The 24,005-nt window shown below is 42.2% G+C and overlaps 3 protein-coding genes and 1 pseudogene across 3 annotated transcripts; 2 read left to right on the top strand and 2 right to left on the bottom strand.

The window, feature by feature from the left end:
* LOC140223029 (uncharacterized) lies at nt 1-1,267 on the top strand (annotated as a pseudogene).
* Nucleotides 1,268-1,361: 94 nt separating this feature from the next.
* On the top strand, nt 1,362-3,722 carry LOC140223028 (uncharacterized). Its single transcript, XM_072294329.1, has 5 exons — nt 1,362-1,682; nt 1,786-1,858; nt 2,256-2,431; nt 2,568-2,770; nt 3,665-3,722. Exons 1-5 carry the CDS (start codon nt 1,362-1,364, stop codon nt 3,720-3,722), a joined length of 831 nt encoding a protein of 276 aa, XP_072150430.1.
* Nucleotides 3,723-7,160: 3,438 nt separating this feature from the next.
* On the bottom strand, nt 7,161-11,031 carry LOC117858061 (cation transporter HKT1;5). Its single transcript, XM_034741045.2, has 3 exons — nt 9,820-11,031; nt 7,641-7,883; nt 7,161-7,539 (listed from the first exon to the last, which is right to left on the bottom strand). The coding sequence occupies exons 1-3, from the start codon at nt 10,986-10,988 to the stop codon at nt 7,341-7,343; spliced, it is 1,611 nt and encodes a 536-aa protein (XP_034596936.1). The 5' UTR covers nt 10,989-11,031; the 3' UTR covers nt 7,161-7,340.
* Nucleotides 11,032-18,074: 7,043 nt separating this feature from the next.
* LOC117858062 (lysophospholipid acyltransferase LPEAT1) lies at nt 18,075-23,147 on the bottom strand. The gene is made up of 8 exons (XM_034741046.2): nt 22,552-23,147; nt 20,561-20,680; nt 20,415-20,452; nt 20,216-20,280; nt 19,856-19,924; nt 19,187-19,320; nt 18,486-18,626; nt 18,075-18,375 (listed from the first exon to the last, which is right to left on the bottom strand). Exons 1-8 carry the CDS (start codon nt 23,020-23,022, stop codon nt 18,271-18,273), a joined length of 1,143 nt encoding a protein of 380 aa, XP_034596937.1. The 5' UTR covers nt 23,023-23,147; the 3' UTR covers nt 18,075-18,270.
* Between the last annotated feature and the right edge of the window lie 858 nt (nt 23,148-24,005).

The following is a 24,005-nucleotide window of genomic DNA, read 5'->3' as shown; positions in this document are numbered from 1 at the left end:
ATGGGTTCTTGGGAGGAGGATGTTAGGCAGTTCATGTTAGATGAGGAAGAATTGGACGATGAACTTTTCTTTGTTATTGTCCCTGCTGTCATGACATGTCTCTATGATGAAAAGATACCAGAACACACGTCATCTCTTCCTGGTGCCACAAAGGTCAAAGAAATCCTAGAAGGCCACGAAAATTGGTGCAAGTCAGAGTTTAGAATGGAGGTTGAGATCTGTAGAGCTATAGCCTTCTCAGAGCAGAAAACTTATTACGTGACACACATGGTGTTAAGATTGAGGAGCAATTAGGAATATTTTTGTTCATACTCTCCCATAATGCTAGCATTGAAATGCTGAAGAAAGCATTCCAACATAGCGGTGAGACAATTCATAGGAAAGTCAATGAGGTCTTCGTTATAATTCCAACATTGACTCATAGATTCGTCAAGCTTCCAATCCAAACCAAACACATGCCAAGATTTTATCAAACCCTCGGTTCATGCCGTTCTTCCAGGTTAGTCATATATGCTTCTTGCCCTTGTATCATTCCAAACACACTATTCCAACAATATTAGGTTCCTTTTTACGTGCGGAACTGCATTGGCGCCATCGATGGGACACATATCCTTATTACTCTCAATGAAGATAAGGCCCCTCCTTTTAGAAATAGAAAAGGGACATTGTCCCAGAATGTTATGTCCGCTTGTGACTTTGATCTCAAATTCACTTTTATCTCTTGTGGGTGGGAAGGATCTGCGTCTGATGTAGGAGTCCTACGTTCTGCTCTTACGAAGGGGTTTCATGTAACGTCAGGGAAATTCTACCTACAGATGGCAGATATGCTAACACTCCATCATTCATAGCACCGTGTCAACGACTTAGGTACCACCTTGGCAAGTTTAGAAGGCGTGGATCATCGCAGAGAAATGAGTATGCAAACTACAAGGAGTTGTTTAATCATCGGCATGCACAACTTCGGAATCATATTGAAAGGGCATTTGGGGTGTTGAAAAAACGGTTTCCAATTCTGAAAGTGGGAACACACTATCCAATTGAGACTCAGATCAAGATTCCTGCAGCAGCAGCGGTATTTCACAATATAATTAGAGCGCACAATGGGCAAGATAATTGGCTAGATCACCAACCACAATATATCAATCCAACCACTTTTGTTGATATGCCGGAGGGGGATAACAGTTATCCAAGTGAGATAGAATCGAGTGATGGCAACACATTACGAGATAAAATCGCACAAGCGATGTGGGCTGCCTATAATAATTAGATGGTAATTTGGAGAATCGTTCATCATTTTCAGCATTTTACCTTACATTTATATTTTTAGAATTTTAGCTTTTATCTTTCACCATTTTTCAACAATGTCAACGTCCCAGGGTACAAGGGTTGCATGGAGCTACACGTATGAGAAAGGGCTAGTGGATGTAATGAAAGAGCATGTCAATATCCCAATGTACAGGGCACAAAATGGCTGGACAGCTGAAGGTTGGAGGAATATCACAAACAAATTCAATGATATGTTTCCAACAACACATTTCACAAAGCAACAAGTGCAAGAAAAGGAGAAAGAGCTAAAAGGAAGTTATAAGATAATAAAAGAAGCGAGGAAAAGTGGTGTTGGCTGGAATGACAGTTTGGGTATGATCATTGCAGAGCCAAAAGGTTGGGAAAAGTTGATTAAGGTTAGATCTCTTAAATGGAGAATCAACTTTATATAACAGCCCTTTATATAACAGCTAACCTTTATACAAACCATCTAATCATATGTTTTTTTTACTTCAATAGGATAACCACAAAGTTGCCAAGTTCCGCAAGAAGCCATTTCCTTTATATAACAACTTGGAATTATTGTATGAAGGTAATGCTTTCATCTTGCTGTTCATTGCTTCTGTTCTTGTTTTAGTGTTGTTCTTGTTTTTGTACAAGCGTGCTCTTTATTTTATTCAGCTCATCTGTGCTGCAGTAAGAGTATTCAGAACTGTCCAAGTGTGCTCTTTATTTTATTCAGCTCATGAGTCTAAAAGAATAATACCTAAGTGTCTCTTTATTTTATTCAGATCATGAGTCTAAAGGAACAATACCTAAGTGTGCTCTTTATTTTATTCAGCTCATGAGTCTAAAAGAACAATACCACAATTTTATCTATCATTATAGCCTTACCATTTGTTTGCTCTGTTTCTTAAATGAACATGTGCCTATGGTGCTGAATAACTTTGAATAATACCTAAGAGTGTATCTTTGGTGTGTATTAATAGGAAGTATAGCCATTGGAGATTTGAATTTTACATCAACCGAGCCACCTAACATGACGACACGACCTCCAATTGAAAGAAGTCACTCTGAACAAAGTACACACAACACGGCTGCTGGCTCTGATTCTGTTGGCATCAATTTTGGTACAAATCCTTTTTCTGAAATTGAGGGCCCAGAAGTGCAATCTGCACCACCCTATCTCAATCTAGAGGAGCAACAAAGTGCTAGTGGAAAAAAAATGCAAGCAAAGTCAAATGGCAGCTAAACTCGGCGAATTCATAGACTTGAGAAAGATCCAGATGGAAAAAAATCAGGAAAAACTAGATGAGAAGAAGAAAAAAGAAGATGACTATTCTGTAGAAAAGTACATTGTTGTTGTGAATAGTATAGAAGACCTAACTATTGAGCAGAAGGCAGATGCTAATGAGCTCTTTCAATCTGAGATGAATCGACAGATATTTATGATGGCTAAAAATCCAGTTGTTCGACTAGTTTGGCTAAAGAAAAAAATTCACAGGTATGTTTGCTTGTCTTAGTTTTCTCCTCTTCTTCTAGCATTAGAGACTACTGTAGTGTTCATCTGATGTTGTGGATATTTATGATGACCTGAATGTTTATCTGAATGGATGACTCTAATTTGATTATTGGAGACTGTTGTAGTGTTCATCTACTGTAGTGTTAGAACATGTGTGAATGTTTATCTACTAAATGAATGAATGTTTATCTATTGTAGTGTTCATCTGTTGAATGACCTACTGGACCTGTATGAATGTTTATCTAAACGTGACCTATTGTAGTGTTAGAACATGACCTGGAGTGTTAGAGAGAGTATGGCAAGAGTATATGGAAATGCAGTGGTAAATAAATTCAGAGTTAAGATAAGTTGCACTATGTGAAAAAGAAATCCCAAGTATTTCTTTTCGTCAGTCGTCCTGCTTTGTTTGGTTTTTTCCTCTATTCATCTCATTGCTAAGTTACTAATTCCACTGATGTTACATGTTTTTTTCTGCAGAATTAGACATGAAATGTCTACCTGCCTCGTCTTGTGTGTTCATCTCTTTGCTGCTAGCACTGGACACAAAGGAGTAGAGGGTAGCTAGCTAAGATTGAACTTTTAATTTGTGTTCGTGTTCCATGATGAATAGAACTGTATTATTTCGACTTTGGAGCTGTACTTTGACAATAGGTGCAGATTCAAGCTTCTTTGAGAACTATCTTGCTTTGTGCTAAATTACCTATGCAATTATGCTGTAATTTTGGAGTCATAATCTCTATTGGAGCTGTAATTTTGGAGCCGTAATCTCTATTGGAACTGTATTATTACTGCTTGAATTTTGGTCTACATTTGAGCTATACAACGGGAGCTATACAACTGCTGTAATATTGGAATTGTATTATTATTTGCGCATAGCACCAGGCAGCAGAAGCGGAGGGGAGTGAAGCAGGCAGCAGAGGCAGAGGGGGAGTGAAGCCACGGGAGGGAAAGCCAAATGGAAAAGGGGTTAGGGGAGGGAAACAACAGGGTTTGATAAGTCCAGTGAAATCCCCCTCGGGGCCTCCTTTCCCTGGGCGTGGCTTCCCTCTGCATCCAATGGAGGCCTCACTGTGAGAGTGTGAGGGAGAAATACTCTGGTTCCCCATCCTGCCAGCATGTGGGCTTTTGTGAGCCAGCTCCAATGATGGCACAATAGAAGTAGTGGTGGGAGGGGATGCCAACACCTAATTAAGGCAACAGAGTCGCTTGAACCATCCCTCAATGTGGATGACATGAAAATTTGTTAACCATGGGCTTCATCTATTTGCCAACTTTCACGTTGGACTCTTGATCGTAGTACCTGAAAACCTACCAAAATTAAAAATAAGCTGGATCTGGTTCCTGATTTGTTTCATGAATCGTGACCGATGGCATGGATACAAGCTTTCACTGAAAAGCTTGTATGATTCATATAGGTCATTTTGCATGCAGAATAATCCCACCTTTTTTTTACAAATATTTCCTTGTACCCTATCTGTATCTTATTTTTTGCTATAAGTCAAACTTCTCTAACCTTGATTAAATTTATGGAAAAATACACCAACATATGCAACATAGTAACATCCATTAAATCCACCATCAAACGTCTTTATAGTGTTTTTATTTGGTATTGTAGATGTAAGTTTGTTTTTCTATAAATTTGATCGAAATTAGAGAAGTTTGACATAAGATAAAAGTAAAACATCTTATATTTTGAAATGAAGAAAGTGGTAAGTGTGATAGTCAATTGAACACCTTATGATGTTTTTCTTGTATCTAATATGTATGTAAACTAATATAGTGATATATATTTGAAAAGAAACAACGATGGGATGATGTGTGCATTAGAGCATCTCCAAGAGCGTCTAAAAAATAAAGTTTAAAAAACTAGTTTTGGGACCCTGTCAAAATTATTGGGAGGAAAAAATATCCATCCAACCAACAGTTTCCAAAAAATTGGTCCTAAAAAGATTCAATTGTTACCACATCATCCATATGTGGGCTCAGAAGCTGATTTTTTAGTATGAGCAGTAACTCGCGGAGTTTTACTCCCTCTGCCCATTTTTTTTGGAGGTTTCGGGAGCTTGGAGAGGAGGGATAAATTTGTCTCAGGATGGAATCGGTTTGGGAACCGGATTGAACAACTATTGGAGCGTTGTTTTTTCTATTCATTCCCAAAACTAGTTATTGGAAGTGTTTATCGGGCATTCTTGAAGATGCTCTTAGAGACCAAATTTGCATTCTAGAGCTCAAGAAATTAAACCTTGCCATTGAGATGCGCTGAGACTTTCATCCAGTAAAATGTTAAATTCTTCCATAAAAGAAAAACTTTAGGAGCGAGAAATCATGCTTAGAGGACTGCTCGGAGAAAAGGAAAAACAAAAGTAGAGCAATGCTTGACAGGCCAGCCCACCCTTCCCATGGGCCTCATCCTAAGACAAACTTGCTTATTCACACACTTGTATGGGCAGCCCGTTAAAGAACAAGCCCTTTTCATAATGGTTATAAAATGAACAAACGCTTTTGACATCTAAAATCATGGCCGTTCTCAAAGAAAATAATCAAACAAACATCTAAAATAGTTATAAAATGGACTCCTGAAACAATATTAAAATGTTTTCTCAAAGGAAATGAAGATTAAAGAGGAACATTTTTTGTTGATTATACAATATAATATTATCTTTTTCGTTAAAATAAGCTTTATTGAATTTCAAGAGCACTACATCAATTTGACAGTACTCCCGATCTCATCATGACCTATTTATAAAATAAAAGCAATTTTACCTAAATACTTTGATAGGCAACTCTAATCTAGACTGTCACCCATATACCATGACCACATGTGTCAATCGTAGTGATGCCGCATCAATCAAATCCTGTGAAGCTAACTTATGCAAGATAGCCCAAGTACGGAATCCATGCATAGTCTACAAGATAATAATCTGCAATAAGAAAGAGTTATATTTCATTTTTTTCCAAAAACCAAATCATTTCTATATAGTTACGGTGACTAACACCTGCTAGCAACCTCCCTAGTAAAACTAATGGTTCCAAATCCTTTTAAATTCTTAGTATATAGCCAGGTCCCAAACATATATAACACACTCAGAGGCAGATTAAGACCTAAAGCTGTAATGGTCCATATGGCACCACAAAACAACATTAAAAGATGTGCTTTCTTATCTTATCTGTGATATGACTTCGAAAGAGAAGATTAAAAATGATGTTTATGAAACTTTAACAACATTTTCGTGACCCGACGTAGATGAAGAGAAGACACTTTTCAGGACTTTGTGCTGTGCTGCTAAAACAGAACACAAGATGTATCCTGGAATGGGATTTTCCTCTGCCATCCACTCATCCATAACCATTCCTTTTCAAGCACCGAGCAGTACACAGAATCATGTCCCAATCTGTTATTCCCAGATGATATGACCATGCTCCTCTCTTCCTCCTTCCCTTTTGGACAGACATGAAGTGTTGACCAGAACCTCCCAACGTTGGTCCGGAACCAGAGGAGCAAAATTAGGCGGCTCACAATAGCCCACAAACGAGCCTGCTATCGCCATGGTCCATTGCACCATCTCGTTATCCTCACTAGCCTCCCAAGTCCCAACCGCCTTCCGTTGTCTCTTACTTCCCACACTTTCCAAGCCTCTCTAGATTCCTAACCACTTAATTCATCAACTTATGATTTATGAACCCTATTTCAACAGTTGAAAAAACTATTTCAAATTTTTACATGTGGTTTTTTAAAAATTACGAAAAAATATAGCTAGTAAATTAAGTTTTTAAAAACTATATTTGAATTGTTCAGCTTATAAAAAAAACTTATAATCTGAATAAAATACATGTTTGAATTTTGTTGCGTTTATTTTAGTAACACCCTAGTTCAATGTATGATGAAATAAACAGATGGTTTGAGACAACGATATGTCCCAAGCTCAAATTCAAATCCAGTATTTCTATCGCACATCCTATTGTAGTAAATAAATATGACCCACTTATTGGACCCATCCTCCTGCTCATCTATCATATCTCTCTGCCGAACCCACTAGAACCTCAAATTAATGTCGCCTCACCCTATGCACGAATCTTAAGCGTCCAATTCGATGGAAACTTTTCATTTTCACATGATTTTTCCCAGAAACAATTTTGAGTCTTAACTTTTCTACAAAGTACATCTATATATAGATGAACTATGGATGTGCCAGGTTTCAGTTTTTCTTAATCTTCAAAGTATATTTTTGGATGTGAATTATGTTCACATTTTTATTTTTTTCAATATTTATACCATTTTCACAAGAGTTGCACCCTGCGATCTAGGGTTTTCCTGTGTACATGGTCAAATAGCGTTGCTTCGCAAGTTGGAGGGAATCAGGGGAAGACAAGCTAGCAGCCATTTTTTCATGTTATATTACAGACAGACTTCCTTGGTCATACATTCCCACGATTCCATCCTAGTTCAAGTACCACTCTTCGGAGTCAGGCAGTAGATCTATAGCTGCTAGGATCGGACGACGTAGAGAGAAATGTACAACGCGCGCGCATATGTGATAGAATTTCAACACCGTTAGCCCAGCTTCCATGCCTGACCCCCATGCATGCTGAACTTCTTGAGCCTGCCATAGAACATGACGGCCATGAGCGTGAGCTTCCCTTCCCTGCTCCACTTCCCGGAGAAGCCGACCCAGGCGTCCCTGCAGCTGCCGTCGGGCTTCACTTGCCTACCGCAGCTGTACCCGGTGCTGAATCCCACGTTGCCATACGCACTGCAACATGTTACAGTGGTTTGGTTGAGCCGAAGTTCCATTGTTGTGCTTGGAAGATGGAATAATATTGCCTGACATTTTTTGACGTAATAATTAAGCACCTGATGATCTCGACGACGATGTTGCGGACGCTGAAGTTGATTGGGTCGTGGGCGATCTGCCGCCGCTCGGTGATGCAGATGACGATGATGAAGATGGCGAGGCACGAGAGAGGCGACATGAGCAGCTTCTGCCAAATGTTTTTGCTGCTGGTGGTCTTGCTCTTCTCGTTGGACTGTGCCTCCCTATACTGGTGGTGGTCTTCCACCGGCACGGGCAAAAATGTGGTGTAAGGTGGTAGATACCTGCAGACCAAAGACAACATCCGAGTAAGCTTTGTTATGACTCCATCCATTCCAAATCACAGTTTACTTATTATTATTCTAAATCAAACTTTAATCAACTTACAGAAAATATAATAACCTCTAAGATACTAAAAAAACTGCACTATTGAGATATATTTTATTGTGGGTTCAACAAAACTAATTTGATGTCTTAGATGTTTTTTATATCATGGTCAAAATTAGAGAAGTTTGGCTAGTGAACTATAGTTTGGAATGGAGACAGTATAAAGTAGGTGTCTGTTTTTTTTTTCTAGAGCGATCAATCCTGACTCTAATCCGAATCCAACTAGCACTATCTTTGATTCAACCTCAGCTCGGAGCCAAACCGCTCCTTCCTCGGTCACACACGTGGGCACTCTTTTGACCTACGTCCTGCCCACGCACTTCCACCCATCTCAGCTGCGTCTCCGCCGCCCTGATCTGCCCTGAACCTGCTTCGCTTTCCTCAGTCCACCGGCAATCCTCCGCCACCCTTAGCGACCGGCACACCCGCTGGCTCGCCGTGCCACCCCCTCCCTCTACCTGCGGACCAACCCGTTTTTAACTCCGGCAACCATGGAAACCTTCCCCTGGCAACCACCCACCCCTAACCTTCCCGGCCACAAACCTGACGCCTGAAAATTGGTCCAACTTCAGGCCCCTGGTACTGAGAACATAGTTTCTCAGCGTGCTTAAGCATGTGTCGTGCATGGCACAATGATTAGCTTGCAGGGTTAGCAAGTAGTACTATATATTTAGTAGTGGAACATAATTAAAACATCTAACCATTTGATCTCTGGACATGTTAGTGGACGATGAGCACATGCAACTAATAATAAACATGATGAACTATAACTAGTAGTGCCATGCATATAAATATTAGCATATATGTTACTGCGCATCATAAGCCTTAACACTGATCTTTCGATCGTCGTAAATTGTAGCAATGACCAAATTTAACATGCAAACTATCCAAAAAATTATAGCAATGATCAAATTCTATTTCTTACACCTACAATTTATTTACCTTAATTTTATTGCAATGACTAAATATTAAAAACATATTTACTCTATTTTTTCCCATATTTATCTAATACGAATCGTATATAACAAGCAAACTATCCATCAAATTCTAGCTCAAAAATATGTATAAATAAAAAATCCTCTCCATCCTCCTTCTTTCTAAAAAACTCATTTTTCTCTATCTCTAAAGCATAAAATAAAGCATAATAACAATAAATGAAGGAAGGATGAAATAGCTAACCTTTACAACACTTTGGATGAGTAAAATTCCCACGAAAATGAGGGGAAAAAATCGGGCAGCACCTCGCTAAGCTTGCTTGCTCGCCATGGAGAAGGAGCCCGAAGCTCTCGATCTGAGTGGCTCGGGCTCGAGGAGGAAGAAGCTGATTTTTATAGGCAAGGCATTTAGTCCTAGTTGGTAACACCAACCGGGACTAAAGACCATCCATTTAGTCCCGGTTGAAATTACCAACCGGGACTAAACCTTTAGTCCCGGTTGAAATTACCAACCGGGACTAAACCTTTAGTCCCGGTTACCAACAGGGACTAAAGACCATCCATTTAGTCCCGGTTGGAATTACCAACCGGGACTAAAGGTTTAGTCCCGGTTACCAACAGGGACTAAAGGGGGGCCTTTAGTCCCGGTTGGTGAAACCAAGCGGGACTAAACGCCCCACCAAATTCACTAGCCGTTACAACCGGAACTAAAAGGGGCTTTTTAGTCCCGGTTGATATTACTAACCGGGACTAAAGCTCCCGTCGTCGGTGGCTATCGGTGGTGGCTGTTTAACCCGGGACTAAAGGCTGGATCGGCCTTTAATCTCGAGTCAAAAAACGACCGGGACTAAAAAAGCTGGACGGAAGGTCTATTCTCTACTAGGTAGTACTTACGTACATCATAACCACATAGAGCACGACGAGGGCGGGCGACACGGCGGCGAGGTCGACGGTCATCTCTCCGGAGTGCCGCGAGTTGACCGACATGAACAGCGCCGCGACGAGCTTCTGGGACGCGGTGAGCCCCCGCAGCCCGTCGGAGCCCCACTCCATGGCGCAGAAGAGCACCAGCTGCGCCGCCACGAGCGCCGCTACGGTGAACGCCAGGTGCCACGTGCGCGCAGCCGGCAGCAGGTGGTCGTACCCTATGGTGGAAGTGGCGGCAGCTGGTCCAGGTCCTCCTCCTCCTCCGCTGACCAGCAGCTCGCCGAGGTCTCGCCTCCTCGTGACCCTCTCGAGCGCTCCAATGGAGAGCCTGAGGAAGACGGGGAAGAGCGTGTTCCCGAGGAGGACGTGCGGCATGGCCAGGAGGAGCATGCCCGGGTAGGACTTGAAGGACACCATCCCCTCGTTCGTCGGCACGAAGCCGCAGTTCGCGAACGTCGAGACGACGGTGAAGATGGAGAAGGTGCTCGGGTTGATCTTCTTACCAATGAGCACCTCCCTCGCGCCGGCGACGGCGCTGAGGTAGATTAGCATGAGCGTGTAGCCGGCGAGGTGCACCACCACGAGGTACCCCAACACCACAAACATTAGCATCCTAGTCCTAGCAATGGATGTGAAATCAAGGTTGTTCTTGAACCCTGTCTCCATTTGTTCTAGTGCGGCGACGGCAGCTGGGGCTCCTCCTCCCATGGTTCTGAGCTCTAAGCTAGACGATGGCGGCGGTAATCCGTTATTACCGTCGAGATCATGGGGTATTTGTGTTTCTCTCTTCTTGAGCTTGGTGTAGGTGAAGTGGAGGCCGAGCATGCTTGTGAACACCTCGCCGCCGAGGAGCATCAGGAGGGTCACGAGGAGGAGCTGGGAGTTGGAGAAGGATTCCATCTCGACGGCGACCATGCTGGACACTGTCGTCGCGGACACAGACGTGAAGATCAGGTCCAGGCCCGAGGGTGTTGGGACCGCGCTGGTTTTCATGGGCAGGGCTTTTAGCATCATGAAACCGAAGAGGGAGATGGAGAGGAAGTACACGAGTTGGATCCAGAACGGGTGCACATGAAAGAGCAAAAGGTGGTAAAACCTTTGAGAATAACTACTACTACTGGGGACGTGCCAAAGACCCATAGTCTCTATGGAGTGTTGCGTTTTGACTTTGTTGTGAAGCAATCAGACAGGCTATTTATAGAGAGAGGTACGGTGGTGGTCGCTGGTGGCCGCTTGGTGTCTTGTGCATGCGTGAGGGAACTTACTGGAATGCTTGTGCTCAATGCATGCAATCATGCAAGTGCACTATGGCCTCTAGAATGCATATCCTATGATACAATTTTCAGGATGACCCCCAACAAATTAGTAGAATTACATATTTTCTGGGAACAACAATGAAATCTATTGCCCAACCTTTACGTCGACGTCACCAGTATCAAGTAGCAGCAAACCCCCCCACCCCCACCCACCCACATAAAAAGCAACCAGTGATATTGTCAAATTCATTCAGTGCCAAGTCTCTAACAAGGTCAGGTCTACTTTAATTCTCTCACATTTGTAGCAGCAAAAGACGTAGAAAACAATGTTGGCAAAGCAAAAGTATTCATGCTGTGCGACGAAGTCAGATAGATGACGCATCTCCGTAGAATTAATAAGTACGTACGCCATACTTCCATTATATATTGTCACACCTGATTTTAAAGGCAAAACCAAGTTCTAACTATATGTATGCTAGGATCTAGCTAGTTTCATACATATAGTGACATCATCAGTGAATAACAGTAACAGTATCACGTATAGGAATATAAATAATGACTTACGAGTCTATCAGAGATATACAGCTTAATCTTGGAAACGAAGGCTCCAAATTTCATATGCAATCGACTGGGAGTTGCGTACGCCTAGAACTCAGCATCATCTTCAGAAAACTTCACACACATTCCTCTTCTAAGCAGTAGTAAGTAAGGGTGAGTACACTTATGGTTGGTACTCAGTAAGGCCACAAGAAATAACTAGAATAACGATTTAAGTCCATCTTCAAGTTCATTAATCACGTGAGGGTCCAAGCCGCTCTTGACCGTGAGCATGGCTGATATATTAGTTTTACACTCTGCAGAGGTTGTACACTTTCACCATAAGTCGCGTAAAAGTTCAAGAGAACTTTAAACCCAACCATGTTGTACAAAAGTAGGCACTTATCACACTACCAAGGTGTGACTGCATAGGGACGCTACGAAGCCTTTACAAAGATTCCCTGATAAGTGATAACTCGCTAAGGTTTCCTCATAAGGGGATGAACCCTCCCCCAAGTGGTGTGTACACCCCTTGGATGGACAAGCCATCGCACAACCTATGAGCCCCTCTTACCCTTTTGGTAAGACTATCACAAACTAGAGTCTCTAATTAATTAGCCAAGACTAGAGTTCGTTGGTCTTATGGTTGTACTGTCTTCCTGGGTGGTCGTTCCATGTTCCAATTAATACATGGTATTCTTGTAAAATAAGCATAGATAGAAGAATGGTTAGGGACACTTGCCTTTCTACAAAGAAAAGTTACTCTTACTGCTCTTTAGCTCTTGCTCTCTTGAAACTCTTAATCCTCAAAACTTTCAAATAGCGATCCTTCTACTCGAAAAATTCACCAGCACAAACATACAAGCAAACAAATAAGTACAACTAAGAATAATACACCAACCAAAGAAAGGCTTTAAAAGAACGTACTAAAGGATAGAACTCGATTCTAGGATCACGCGAACGCAAGGAACTAAGGTTGAAAAGGTACAGCTACTGAGAGATTTGGATTATAAGAGAAAGAGAAAAGCCTACGTGCTTCATATATTTTAATAAAGAAAACAATGTAAAGATATTTTAGAGAAACATTATTAGCAAGTTATATTTATATGAAAATATGATGTAGAACTTAGTCAAATTTTATTTATAAATGTTTAAGTACAATTTATGCGAATTAAACATTTAATTTGAAAATAAAGTATATGTAAACATCTAAGCGCATAGCTTTATGATTCGGGTTGAACTAACCAAATATAATTTAGAAACGCATTTATATTTATATTATTCAAATTAACATTTAATTATGAAAACCCAAGTTATAACTTATGTAGCTTTTATTTATAAAACAAATTGAATACACATTAATCAAATTGAGTTTAATTTATGAAAAGATGAGGTATATCTCTAATTAGCTTTTAATTGAAAAAACATTTAAGAGTAAGCATTAATCAAATTAACATTTGTCATGAAAAGCGGTGCATAACGCTAAATAGCTTTTAATTAAAGACAACATTTTTAATAGGTATTAACCAAATTAATATTAAATTTATTTTTAAAAACATGCAATGATGGAAAACATCACCACTAACATGTAATTTATGTTGTTATGAATCTAACGCAACTTGAACGGACAGAAACGGAGCTAAAACGTGTAACATATGATCTAAACAAGATGCAAGGGCTTAACTGCGAGAAAACTAAGCTTCCAGGATGTCGGATTTAGTAGCCCGGCAGTCCACCAGGGGGTTACCCAAGTGGTTGATTTGTAGGCAGAGAGGATCGCGAAACTAAGAACTCGAAGGTGATCACGAGGAAGAACACAAAGGTTTTAGACAGGTTTGGACCTCCAGAGAGTAATACCCCTACGTCCTGTACGTTGGTGGCTTATATTGCTTTTCGCTGGTGCATGGTTTACAGATTGGATTGGATGTCCTCGAGAGGCGCCCTTGGCCGCCTTTTATAGGTTGGCGACCTAGGGTTACAAGTCGGTTTGAATCTAATCTACTCGGTTGTTACAAGGAAGGTGATCTGAGTCGGATTACAATACGTATCCCGTAATATCCGGGCTGATTTGATTCGCCTGGCCTGCTTGACATGTACTCTAAGTATCTTCATATCCTTGGCTTGCACGCCCTGGTCGGGCGGGCCCACTTGTCAGGACCGGCCAGTATCCTGGTCGGTGGGGATCCATGGGGTAACCATATCCCTCAAGTCCCTAAGCGATGTGTAGGCGAACAGGAACTTGAGGTCATCACAGCGAAGCATGGAATGTGGTCGGCTGAAGCTTCGATGGTGTCATGGTGATGGAGAGGCTGCACAGTGCTCAAAAAAGAAGAAAATCCGAGCGAATGCAGAGCCATACATGCAGAGCGAAGTCGAGTGCCGAGTTGATGGATGTCGGGCATCCAGCAGGTCGAAGCGAAGGACATGGAGGGTGTCGCAAGACGCACTCCATAGGAGTAGCCCCCAAGCATTGAAGCAATTAGTATAATCAGTCCAATGGTCAAAAAAAAAGAAAAAGTTGATTCCAATAGCAGGTCGAAGTGCCTGAACATAAGGATGGGCGAAGCTACGGAGGCATGCCGACCAGAAATAGGCGCTCAGCCCCTGAAGACGAGGACTAGCGGAGCTGCGAATTCACGCCGACAAGAAATAGGCGCCCAGCCCTTGTCCTCGCACCAACTTGAAATAGGCACCCAACCCCTGAGGATGAGAACTGGCAGAGCCACAGAGGCACACCGACCTGAAATAGGCGCCCAGCCCCCGAGGACGAGGACTGGCGGGGCCACGGAGGCACGCCGACCTGAAATAGGTGCCCAGCCCCCGAGGACGAGGACTGACGGAGCCACGGAGGCACGCCATTGAAAGCATAATGAAAAACCTGCAGACTCCGTCTGGCACGTGCGCCGCAATAACAGAAAACCCACAAATTTCGTCGCTAGGGTTACGCCGTCACGCCCTTCAGAAGCCCAAGGGGTGCAGATCCGTTTTCATTTCCATCCGTTACACTCGCGTCACCACCACCACAGTCCACAGAGCACATCGCCGCCGCGCCCGCGAACCCTAGGTCGCGCCCCGCCGCGATTCCCAATCTACTCGAGCGCACTTCGCCGCTACCGCCCGAGCCACCGCGCCGTCGTATGTGCATCAAGACCCTTGCGGGCATTAGATCCAAATCACAAGGTATAGAAACCGAAGAAATGGTGCAAGAGCATATTCCAGATCCATCCTCGGTCTGGATAAAGTCAGTGATGACAGAGGAGCGCATCCAGGCGCTCGTCGACCAGGACCTCCTTAGGCCCAAGGCGTTGCTGGACTGGAAGCCGACTGCCGGGCAAGATTTCCCCACGGAGGACAAGATAGAGACGGTGGTCTTTGTATCATTCTTCGAACGCGGATTCAAGATCCCTTGCGACTTGCGGGGACTTCTTCCAGGGTCTGCTCCACTACTATAAGATTGAATTTGTACATCTGAATCCCAACTCAATTTTGGATATTGCTATCTTCATCCATCTGTGTGAGGCATACTTGGGCATCCCCCACATTTTGATCTATGGAGACGGCCACCACAGGTTGTCACTACAACCGCTGGATGAGGCCCATCTGCTGTAACTGTCCCTGCAGATGAATTATTGACATTTGGGTTCAGACCCAGACTCAACTACGGAGGGTAGTACTACAGAGGATCTGTTTTCCAACCGCTAGGTTACATTACCCTTCGTAATTTTGCAGGAATATTATATGCATGTGAATTAAAAAAATATGAATTATTAAAAATATAATTTTCACGTTTCAATATTGACACATGACATGTAGGAGGCTTGAACTTGTTTCATGTTTTAGAAGGCAATCAGGAGAGCAAGCCAAAACATGCATGATATCTATTAAGTTGCATGCATCAACCAGTTCAACCTAAAAGCTTAAGCTGATAGGGAAAGATGGGCAATTCACTTATACTCCAACACTCCCCCTCATGTGCAAGCTCCCTTAGGCCGCATACGTGGATATTTGAATGGGCTGCAATTATTTTATCTAATCGTGCCCGCCAGGATTCGAACTCGAGGCCTCTGGCCTTGATACCATATTGAGTTATATACACCAACTAGTTCAACCCCAAAATTTAAGCTGATTGAAAAAGGTGGGCAATTCACTTATACTCCAACAATATCATTGTCAGCATATGCTTAGCTTGTGTATCTATAAAGGAAAAGTACAATCTAGAAAGGGTGAAAGAAATGAAAGGAATACCTGCACATTAGCAGCCAAAAGTAGATCCAACCAATTTGTGGCACTGACCAACTGAGCACTGTCGTCTTGTTGGAGTTCAAGATCTCATCACTAGATTTATCTGTCAGTGGGCTGTGCACTTGAGGCACTAGGGTCACGAAAGCTGGCCACACTCATACATGGAGATGTCGTCCCCTGTAGTCGAGCCGTGATCTGTGTTTTGAGATCTAACCTATGACGAACCCCTTACATAAGGGTCCGGCTACCACAGGTTGTCACTGCAACCGCTGGATGAGGCTCATCTACAGTAACTATCCCTGCAGATGAATTATTGATGTTTGGGTTTGGACCTACGTATTAGTGACTCAACTCAACTGTAGAGCGTAATATTGTAGAGGATCTGTTTTCCAACCGCTAGGTTACATTGCCCCTTCGTAATTTTTGCAGGAATATTATATGCATGTGAATTAAAAAAACATGAATTATTAAAAAGATAATTTCCACGTTTCAATATTGACACATGACATGTAGGAGGCTTGAACTTTGTTTCCCGTTTTAGAAGGCAATCAGGAGAGCAAGCCAAAACATGCAAGATATCTATTAAGTTGCATGCACCAACCAGTTTAACCTAAAAGCTTAAGCTGATTGGAAAAGGTGGACAATTCACTTATACTTCAACACTCCCCCTCACGTGCAAGTTCCCTTAGGCTGCATACGTGGATATTTGAATGAGCTGCAATTATTTTATTTAATCGCGCCCATCAGGATTCGAACTCGAGACCTCTGTCCCCGATACCATGTTGAGTTGCATGCACCAACCAATTCAACCCAAAAGTTTAAGATGATAGGGAAAGGTGGGCAATTCAGTTATACTCCAACAGTATCATTGTCAGCATATGCTTAGCTTGTGTATCTATGAAGGAAAACTACAATCTAGAAAGGGTGAAAGAAATGAAAGGAATACCTGCATATTAGCAGCCAAAAGTAGACCAACTGAGCACTGCCGTCTTGTTGGACTTCAAGATCTTATCACTAGATTTATCTGTCGTCTTGTTGGAGTTCAAGATCTCATCAGATAAAAGTGGGCTGTGCATTTGAGGCACTAGGGTTTGTCAAACCGATAAGAGATAAACTAAACTATTGGAAAGAAGAAGCGTTGTTGCGGCATAATTATATACTATAGTAGTGCTCAAGTTGATTTGGTGCTAATGCTAATCCGTTAGTCCTTAGCAAAGAGAATTTATCTGAAGCCTTGCCCAACACGTGAAAATAATGTTACATACCCATCTGCAGTTGTGCCGGGGTGCTTTAATTTGTTTAGAGGAAACAAAATACTGTGATTTTCAAACGCTTTCTTTTTTTTTAGCTCTGATTTTATTGGTTAAATCAAGAAGATTTGTTTGTATTTTCTTAGTAAACTCCGCATGTACCTAGCACAACCTCCAATTCTATCTAGATTATCTAGATTTGATACTTGATGCCTACGGGTGACTCCATCGAAGCTACTGTTAATTGTCCTACAGAACAGAGCATATTTCAGCACTTTTGATTGTGTTATTACAAACAGCTATAGGAAAATGTTAGAAAAATCCTAAAGCTTATTGAACAGAATCAGTACCTGGGCACGGAGTGGTGGTATCACAATCAACACAAATTATGCGCTGAATCAAATTGCAAAGGCCACATTTCCATCTTTGTCCCCGAATTGACTTGGCCGCGCGGCAGGGCAGCAGCTGACGTGTCAATTGGTGGTTTCTTGCTCCCCCAAGTTGGCCCAGCGCCCAAAGTCCATGCTAGCTGACGTGTCAAAACCTGGTAGGTCAAGACAAAGGCAATTATATTTTGATATGCTCGTACTTCAAAATATTATTCCCTTTAAACCATGATTCCAATTTTTAATCTGGTTGAACAATTACATTTCTTGCAATTAACTCTACAAATCAAGATCCATATTGATCATATTTTGGTGCTAGAAACTTTTATTGACACATGGGCCCGCATGTCATAGTCATAACAAATATTTTATACTTGGCCAAAGTTTGATCATGCCTTGCTTTGGAGATGGCCATATTTTGGCTAGGAACAGCGAAGGTACACACCAAACAGTCTCCTACCTTGAGGTACTTCGATAAATATGAAAAATTACTACCTCAAAGAGAAAGAATGAAAGATTAGCAACAAACTAAGTGTACAAAGACAGACCACAACAAACAGCAACTGTTTCTGAATTAGACCATATCAAACTATAACACCAAATGTCTTTTTACAGTGTCGTATTAGGACAGTGTTTAACATGCTCCTTAACAAGGAACGCAAGAGCCGCTTGGCAAACTAAAAGTCCGCACATAGTTACATCTTAAATACGCCTCAGCTGTCAGTTTACCAAAAAAAAACCGCAGGGGCTTTCAATCATCTTTCTGATGTTGAGCGCCAAGTTGATTCCTACCATTCAGTGCTGCATGGTACACGCGCTTGTCCGCCAGACCAAGATTAGAAAGAATCAAATTGCCCTACAGAACGAGATTGTTGTTATATGGAGGAAATCATGAACATATCAATTCATATTTTAAAAAGGTGAACCTGATCCTAGAGCTCATGAAAGATGAGATCGCAAGAATACCTCCATTGCTATCAGTTTCCTGACATTATTGGCGTAGAGCTTAGGATCTTCCTTTTCTTGTTCAGAAGGATAGTATACAGGCAAACGAACCACCTCGATGTAATTTACAAATTGGCACAGGAGCAAAAATACATGACGTGCCTGCAATTTTTACAAAAGAAAATTAAAAAATATGTTTTCAAATTCAGTGAATCAAGATAAAAGACCATATTAATTGCCACCAACATAAATAAATGTAGAACCCTGAATATAACCCCAGGCAGAGTTTTACCAGTTTAAGTGCCACATACTTCTGAAATAAATTATATAATACCCTGAATAAATGTTTGGATGTTCCATACAAATATGAAGAAGTGCTCTAGCTGAGTTTATTGAGCTACAGAAGTTACGGAAGTTACAGTAAGAAAGGAGCAACCTTACGATTTGCAACAACCAAGGAGAAGAAAACATAGCAAAGGAGGCACAGGGAGGTTCCATATTACACATAGATAAAAATACATGGACAATAGTACAATGCTACTGAGCATAAAAAATTGGCAAAGTTGACGAGATCCTGTGTAAATAAAAGCTTAGAAACAATATGTGAACCAATTTCTCTAGACTAGAAAGAACAAGAAATCCAGACACAAAGTACCACTATATTGCTCATGCATTCCTGTGTCTACATGCATTAAGAAAGTAGATTTGCAGTCAGTACTTACTCCATCCATGGAATCCCATGCCGGACTAAATCTCCTGTAAGGGTATCTCAAAATGACTGGCTGCACTGGTGCACTTGCAAGAAAGGCTCCGGTCTTAAATGGGAGAAGGTAATCGCCATTTGTAGTAGTTCCCTCTAAAAGAAGTGGAAAAAAAGCAAGTTATGATACAGGGGAAGCAAGTTTTCTGAAGAGCCAAAATGAAGAAAGGGGGGAAAAGATTGTATAGAATAAGAATGCTAACTGCTCAACATGTGCATTGGACTAAAGCATGACAGGTTAGAATATATTTTGGATAACCTGATGATATAAATGAAGTAGCAACAGACAGGAGCACAAATTGAGGGTAAACAATGAAAGGTAAAAATGTTTGTACAGAGGCGATGGAGCATGATACTGAATTCCTGCAGATCATGTAGCCCAAAACGTCTATATTCAGTTTTTCTCTCAGCAAAACATGTTTTTGTCACTACACTTTGAATAGTTATGGCCAGCTTCAAGACAGTGCAAAGTAGGCCTATGTGATAAGGTGTAAAAGCACATAGGAAACAACAGCTTTGAAAGGATGGTTATAATAACCCTTAAAAATAATCATTGCCTAAAAAATTGGTAACCATTATATGAAACAAGAAGTTAGAAGAAAATCTGGAAAAGAAATGGCCGTAGACTAACCAGGAAACAGTAACATCATTGGGGTATTTTTATCTTGACAAACCTCCTGGACCCTTTCAGTTACAGCACCTACATACATTATAGAAAGCTCAGTAGAACAACAAACAAAACTACAAAACATTACAAGTTGCCATAGCGAGAAAAATTTCCTCAAAAGAGCAAAGTCATGTATATAATTTAAAGTTCAAAATTCGCACAAATATATAAATCCTGGAGAACATCAACTATGTGATGAATATAATGCAATATTCGAAGGATTAGCAAAAGGAACATTCAATACTAAATGTATATTTTGAGGATGCTAACAACAAGAATAGTAGCACAAATATAACCAGTTGAAGGGCTGTAGTCAATATATACCTGAGACACCTTTGGAATCTGAAGACTTCGATTCTCGTTGAACAAAAATGCATCCAAGACACTTGCTGCATTATACCAGAAAAGAAAAGTAGATTCAATTTTAATATATTCTATATAACATTAATATATAAATGGAAAAATAAGAAAATAAGGCACTGCCTAGAAAATAAGAAAGTATCAATGATCATGAAAACGGTACCTTATGAGACCAACTAGGGGCAACCTGGACACTGACTCCTATGATAAGGATACATTTAAGAATTCACAGAACAATAAAAAGTTAGAATACAATCAATTCATAAAATTTAAGTACGCTATGAGCAACAAAAATAGTGTTTTCAGTACCTTAGCAACAAAACTTGGAAAAGAAGCTGACATGTGATAAAGAATATCCACATAAGACACATGATTAGACACAATTGCCCCTGGCCTTCCCAATTCTTCAGGCAGTTCTTGATTTACATCCTGACAAAACATTATAACAAGATGACAGGGGAACCAGGGAACAAAATTACGGGCACAACAGTATTAATCTGCGATACTTATACCATGCACTCTGTGTCAAAGACTAGGAGCAACCTTTCAAATAATATTGGCGTGCAATCTAATAGGTGCTTGACGGGACAAAAGGTCTCTATTGCCAGCTATCTCAAAAATTTTAATAACCAACAGAATTAAGCACCCAGATCTTTTTATGAAAAAAAGCAGGCCATCCCCATTCATTATCCTAAGTCAAACTTCTCTAACTTTGACCAAGTTTATAGAAAAATATAATAACAGCTACAACACCAAATAAAAGCACTATCAAGACCTATTTTCATGGTGGATTCAATGAAACCAATTCGATATTGTAGATGTTGATGCTTTTTCCTATAAACTTGGTCAAAGATAAATTTGACTTAGGACAGAGCTAAACTGAACAATAATTTGGAGCAGAGGGAGTATTATACATAGCATCCGGATTTTGAATTTTTGACTAATGCAATACAGTATGATGCAAGGTTCCAGCCACTCAGTACAGGTTTCATAGTAGAGTAGTAGACAGACAATTGCCAGGTGACAATAAACCCGCCTCAAGAATTTGAAAGAATCTAATAAAGCAGGGGAATGCAAGTTACATTACATCAATTTAACTTTCAGTTCAATCTTAATATTAGCACAAGCACAATAAACCACAATGCAAACGAATTTTAGCCACAAAATCCCAGTTTGCTTACTAAGATGCTAATTTATGACAATCAGGGGCACTCAACAATTGCAACATTATTGCCTAATTGTGTTTGTTGGTGGGCCCAAGTTCTGCCCAAAAAAGTCATAAAAATCGCTCCCACTGTTATGGCAAGTGGGCTGGCCGCAGGACCAGGCCCACGAGTACTGTAGCTCGTGAACCGTACCACGAGGGGAATAAGATTGGTTTGTTAGCAGGTCATTAGAGATAAGGTTGTTAGAGATGTTAGAGAGATAAGGTTATTTAGATTAGATTGGGTTTGTTAGATAGCTGGCTATATAAGCACAGCCACACCATCCATTGTAATCAAGCAAGAAGAACCCTAAAAGTAGTCAAAGCCTCCTTGAGGGAGGGCGACAAATAGGTTCTTCGCGCTATCCCTAGTTATTCCTTATCACCACAATAAGTAACATTTGATACCTGAATGGATACATGGCATTGCCCAGAGACAAAAAGAACCAAAGGAAGCAATCTCTCTGTAATTTCCAACAGTGTAAACGCCTAACAGTGCATACGGAAATTCGAAATAATTCCGGAAAGAATAGAACTCTACACAGAAAGCTGTAATCGAAACCATTATTCTACATGGGCCAGCAACAAAAGGTAACTAATAAATGGCGAGCTAATTGTTTGCTGGGTCCATGGTTGTATTGGTACTTCCTAAAGGAAAATGCTCAGCAGCATCATAACGGCTCCTCCAAAATTATGTTAGGATCGGCTGGCTCGTCCTTATCATCCGAAATAAAACAGAGACAAAGACATTGCTGCAGGTACATTGCAGAGTTAGCCACACCAGAGCATCACTGCCACTCTACTTCCTAAACGCAATGCACCTAAACCAGACAGTGCCATGCTTCCTAACACAATGCAACTAGACCCAACAGTGGTAGACAACCCATCAACCATGGTGCTGCAGGACCAAATACTTTTGAAGCAAGCTGATACAAAATACTTTACCGAACTCAGTTATATGCTTGCTTTATATAAAAGCAGGGAAAGCCTTCTTCGGGGGGGAAAAAAGTGATCCAAGACACCGAGATTAGCAAGTACAGGGGGATGACACACGGGAGGATGTAAGCGGAAGAGGCACAGTGGAAACCGAACTAACCTCGACACTACTAGGGAGCCTCTTGTCAGTCTCGCGGATCCAGTAGAAGCCGAAGACGAACAGCATTGCCCGCGAGAGCGCGCAGCCGGAGCGCAGCACCGCCTTCCTCCTCCACCCCGCCAGCCGCGGCCGGCCCCGGTCCGACTCGACGCACAGCGTGCACACGCGGCACACGAGGTAGTAGAGCAGCAGCACGAGCATCCCCGCGACGAAGCGGAGCGGGAGGAGCACGGCGGCCGCGAGCGCGAGCCGCGCCGCCTCCGCCGGGGCCAGCGGGCGGCGGCCCATGGTCCCGTACGCGTCCCGGCGCGCGTAGGGCGCGTACCTGGCGTCCAGCTCCTCCGCTGACTCCCCGCCCGCGGCGGCGGGGGCGGGGGCGGGGGCGGCGGCGGCGGCGTCGGGGAGGAGCGGGCGCACGGCGGCGCTGGCGTCGGGCCCCGATGGCGCCGCATCGGCTGTGTCGAGGGCCATCGCGCGCGCCGCGCGAGGCCGAGCGCCCGGGCTGGATCGGCGCGGCGGGACGAGGTGGGGAGCGCGTGCGTGTTTTGCGACGAGGATTCTGTCTGGTCGGCGCAGGCCGCTGGTCTCGGGAGGCGGGGGGTGGCGAGGGGGAGGTAGTAGGCGGCGTGGCGTGGCGTGGGATCTGGATCGGACGGCGACAGGCGCGCGTCCTATGCGGGTGGGCTCGGGTCGGGAGCGGTGGCTGTCGGGGCAGGCAAGCCGTGTTGGTTAATCTTAATCCCAGGGATTACGAACGACAGAAGACATTGACAGGCGCGGGCCCACAAGTTGGGTGTCCATTACGGAAAGCAATCGAACGTGCAGAGTTAGGATTTGGATGGGAGCCCGACTAGACTATTTTCGTGCGCGTGGAAGGTGAGGCGCGTGGAACCTGAGAAAGCATCCATGGTTCGCGTCGGCTTTTGCATCCATGGACATCGGAAAACAACTTGTTATTTCTTGAACGAATTGTCAACTGCTTCCTCCGTTCTTTACTCCAATTTTGACCACCAATATCTATTGAACGAGTCAGTTAAATAAAGTAAAATGTGTATCATTATGTCTATTATCAAATATACTTTAGATTTAAATTTATCTATTTGTAAAAATATTTGTAGAAAAGATAAATAGTCAAACAAATGGAAAAAGTCAACGGCATCGTATATTTAAAAACGGAGGGAGTATATTGACAACGCAGCAGGAATCACTCTGATGTGCTCTGCACATGGTGGCCAGCAGATGAAGACCTGGATTAACTAAACCCACCTGTTCATCGGAAGAACAACACTTGTTTATTTTAAGCCTAGCTCTTAAGCATAAGATTAAGCATCTAAACTCGCACTGGCGCGTAACGAATCCACATGTACAGCATGTGCGCATCCTGGACATACAGTCTGGAATTCCACGCAGAGGTATTTGGTTTGAGAAATGGATCACTTCTTACTTTTTATTTG

The sequence above is a fragment of the Setaria viridis genome, chromosome 5 (assembly GCF_005286985.2).
Source record: "Setaria viridis chromosome 5, Setaria_viridis_v4.0, whole genome shotgun sequence".
In the NCBI taxonomy this organism is placed as follows: domain Eukaryota; kingdom Viridiplantae; phylum Streptophyta; class Magnoliopsida; order Poales; family Poaceae; genus Setaria; species Setaria viridis.
The sequence above is the reverse complement of the archived record's forward strand: the minus strand, read 5'-3'. Positions and strand labels throughout refer to the sequence as shown.

Excerpts from the sequence above, each read along its gene's own strand:
- LOC117858061 (XM_034741045.2), bottom strand. The coding sequence starts at position 10,988 with ATGGGTCTTTGGCACGTCCCCAGTAGTAGTAGTTATTCTCAAAGGTTT. Across the intron at positions 7,884-9,819 it reads GTGCTCTATGTGGTTATGAT|GTATCTACCACCTTACACCA; the intron begins GTACGTAAGTAC and ends TTTGGTCTGCAG. Across the intron at positions 7,540-7,640 it reads ATCGTCGTCGAGATCATCAG|TGCGTATGGCAACGTGGGAT; the intron begins GTGCTTAATTAT and ends AACATGTTGCAG.
- LOC117858062 (XM_034741046.2), bottom strand. The coding sequence starts at position 23,022 with ATGGCCCTCGACACAGCCGATGCGGCGCCATCGGGGCCCGACGCCAGC. Across the intron at positions 19,321-19,855 it reads AATGATGTTACTGTTTCCTG|AGGGAACTACTACAAATGGC; the intron begins GTTAGTCTACGG and ends CACTTCTTTTAG. Across the intron at positions 18,627-19,186 it reads CATGGGATTCCATGGATGGA|GCACGTCATGTATTTTTGCT; the intron begins GTAAGTACTGAC and ends TAAAAATTGCAG.
- LOC140223028 (XM_072294329.1), top strand. The coding sequence starts at position 1,362 with ATGTCAACGTCCCAGGGTACAAGGGTTGCATGGAGCTACACGTATGAG. Across the intron at positions 1,683-1,785 it reads GTTGGGAAAAGTTGATTAAG|GATAACCACAAAGTTGCCAA; the intron begins GTTAGATCTCTT and ends TTACTTCAATAG. Across the intron at positions 2,432-2,567 it reads CTGAAATTGAGGGCCCAGAA|GAAAAACTAGATGAGAAGAA; the intron begins GTGCAATCTGCA and ends GAAAAAAATCAG.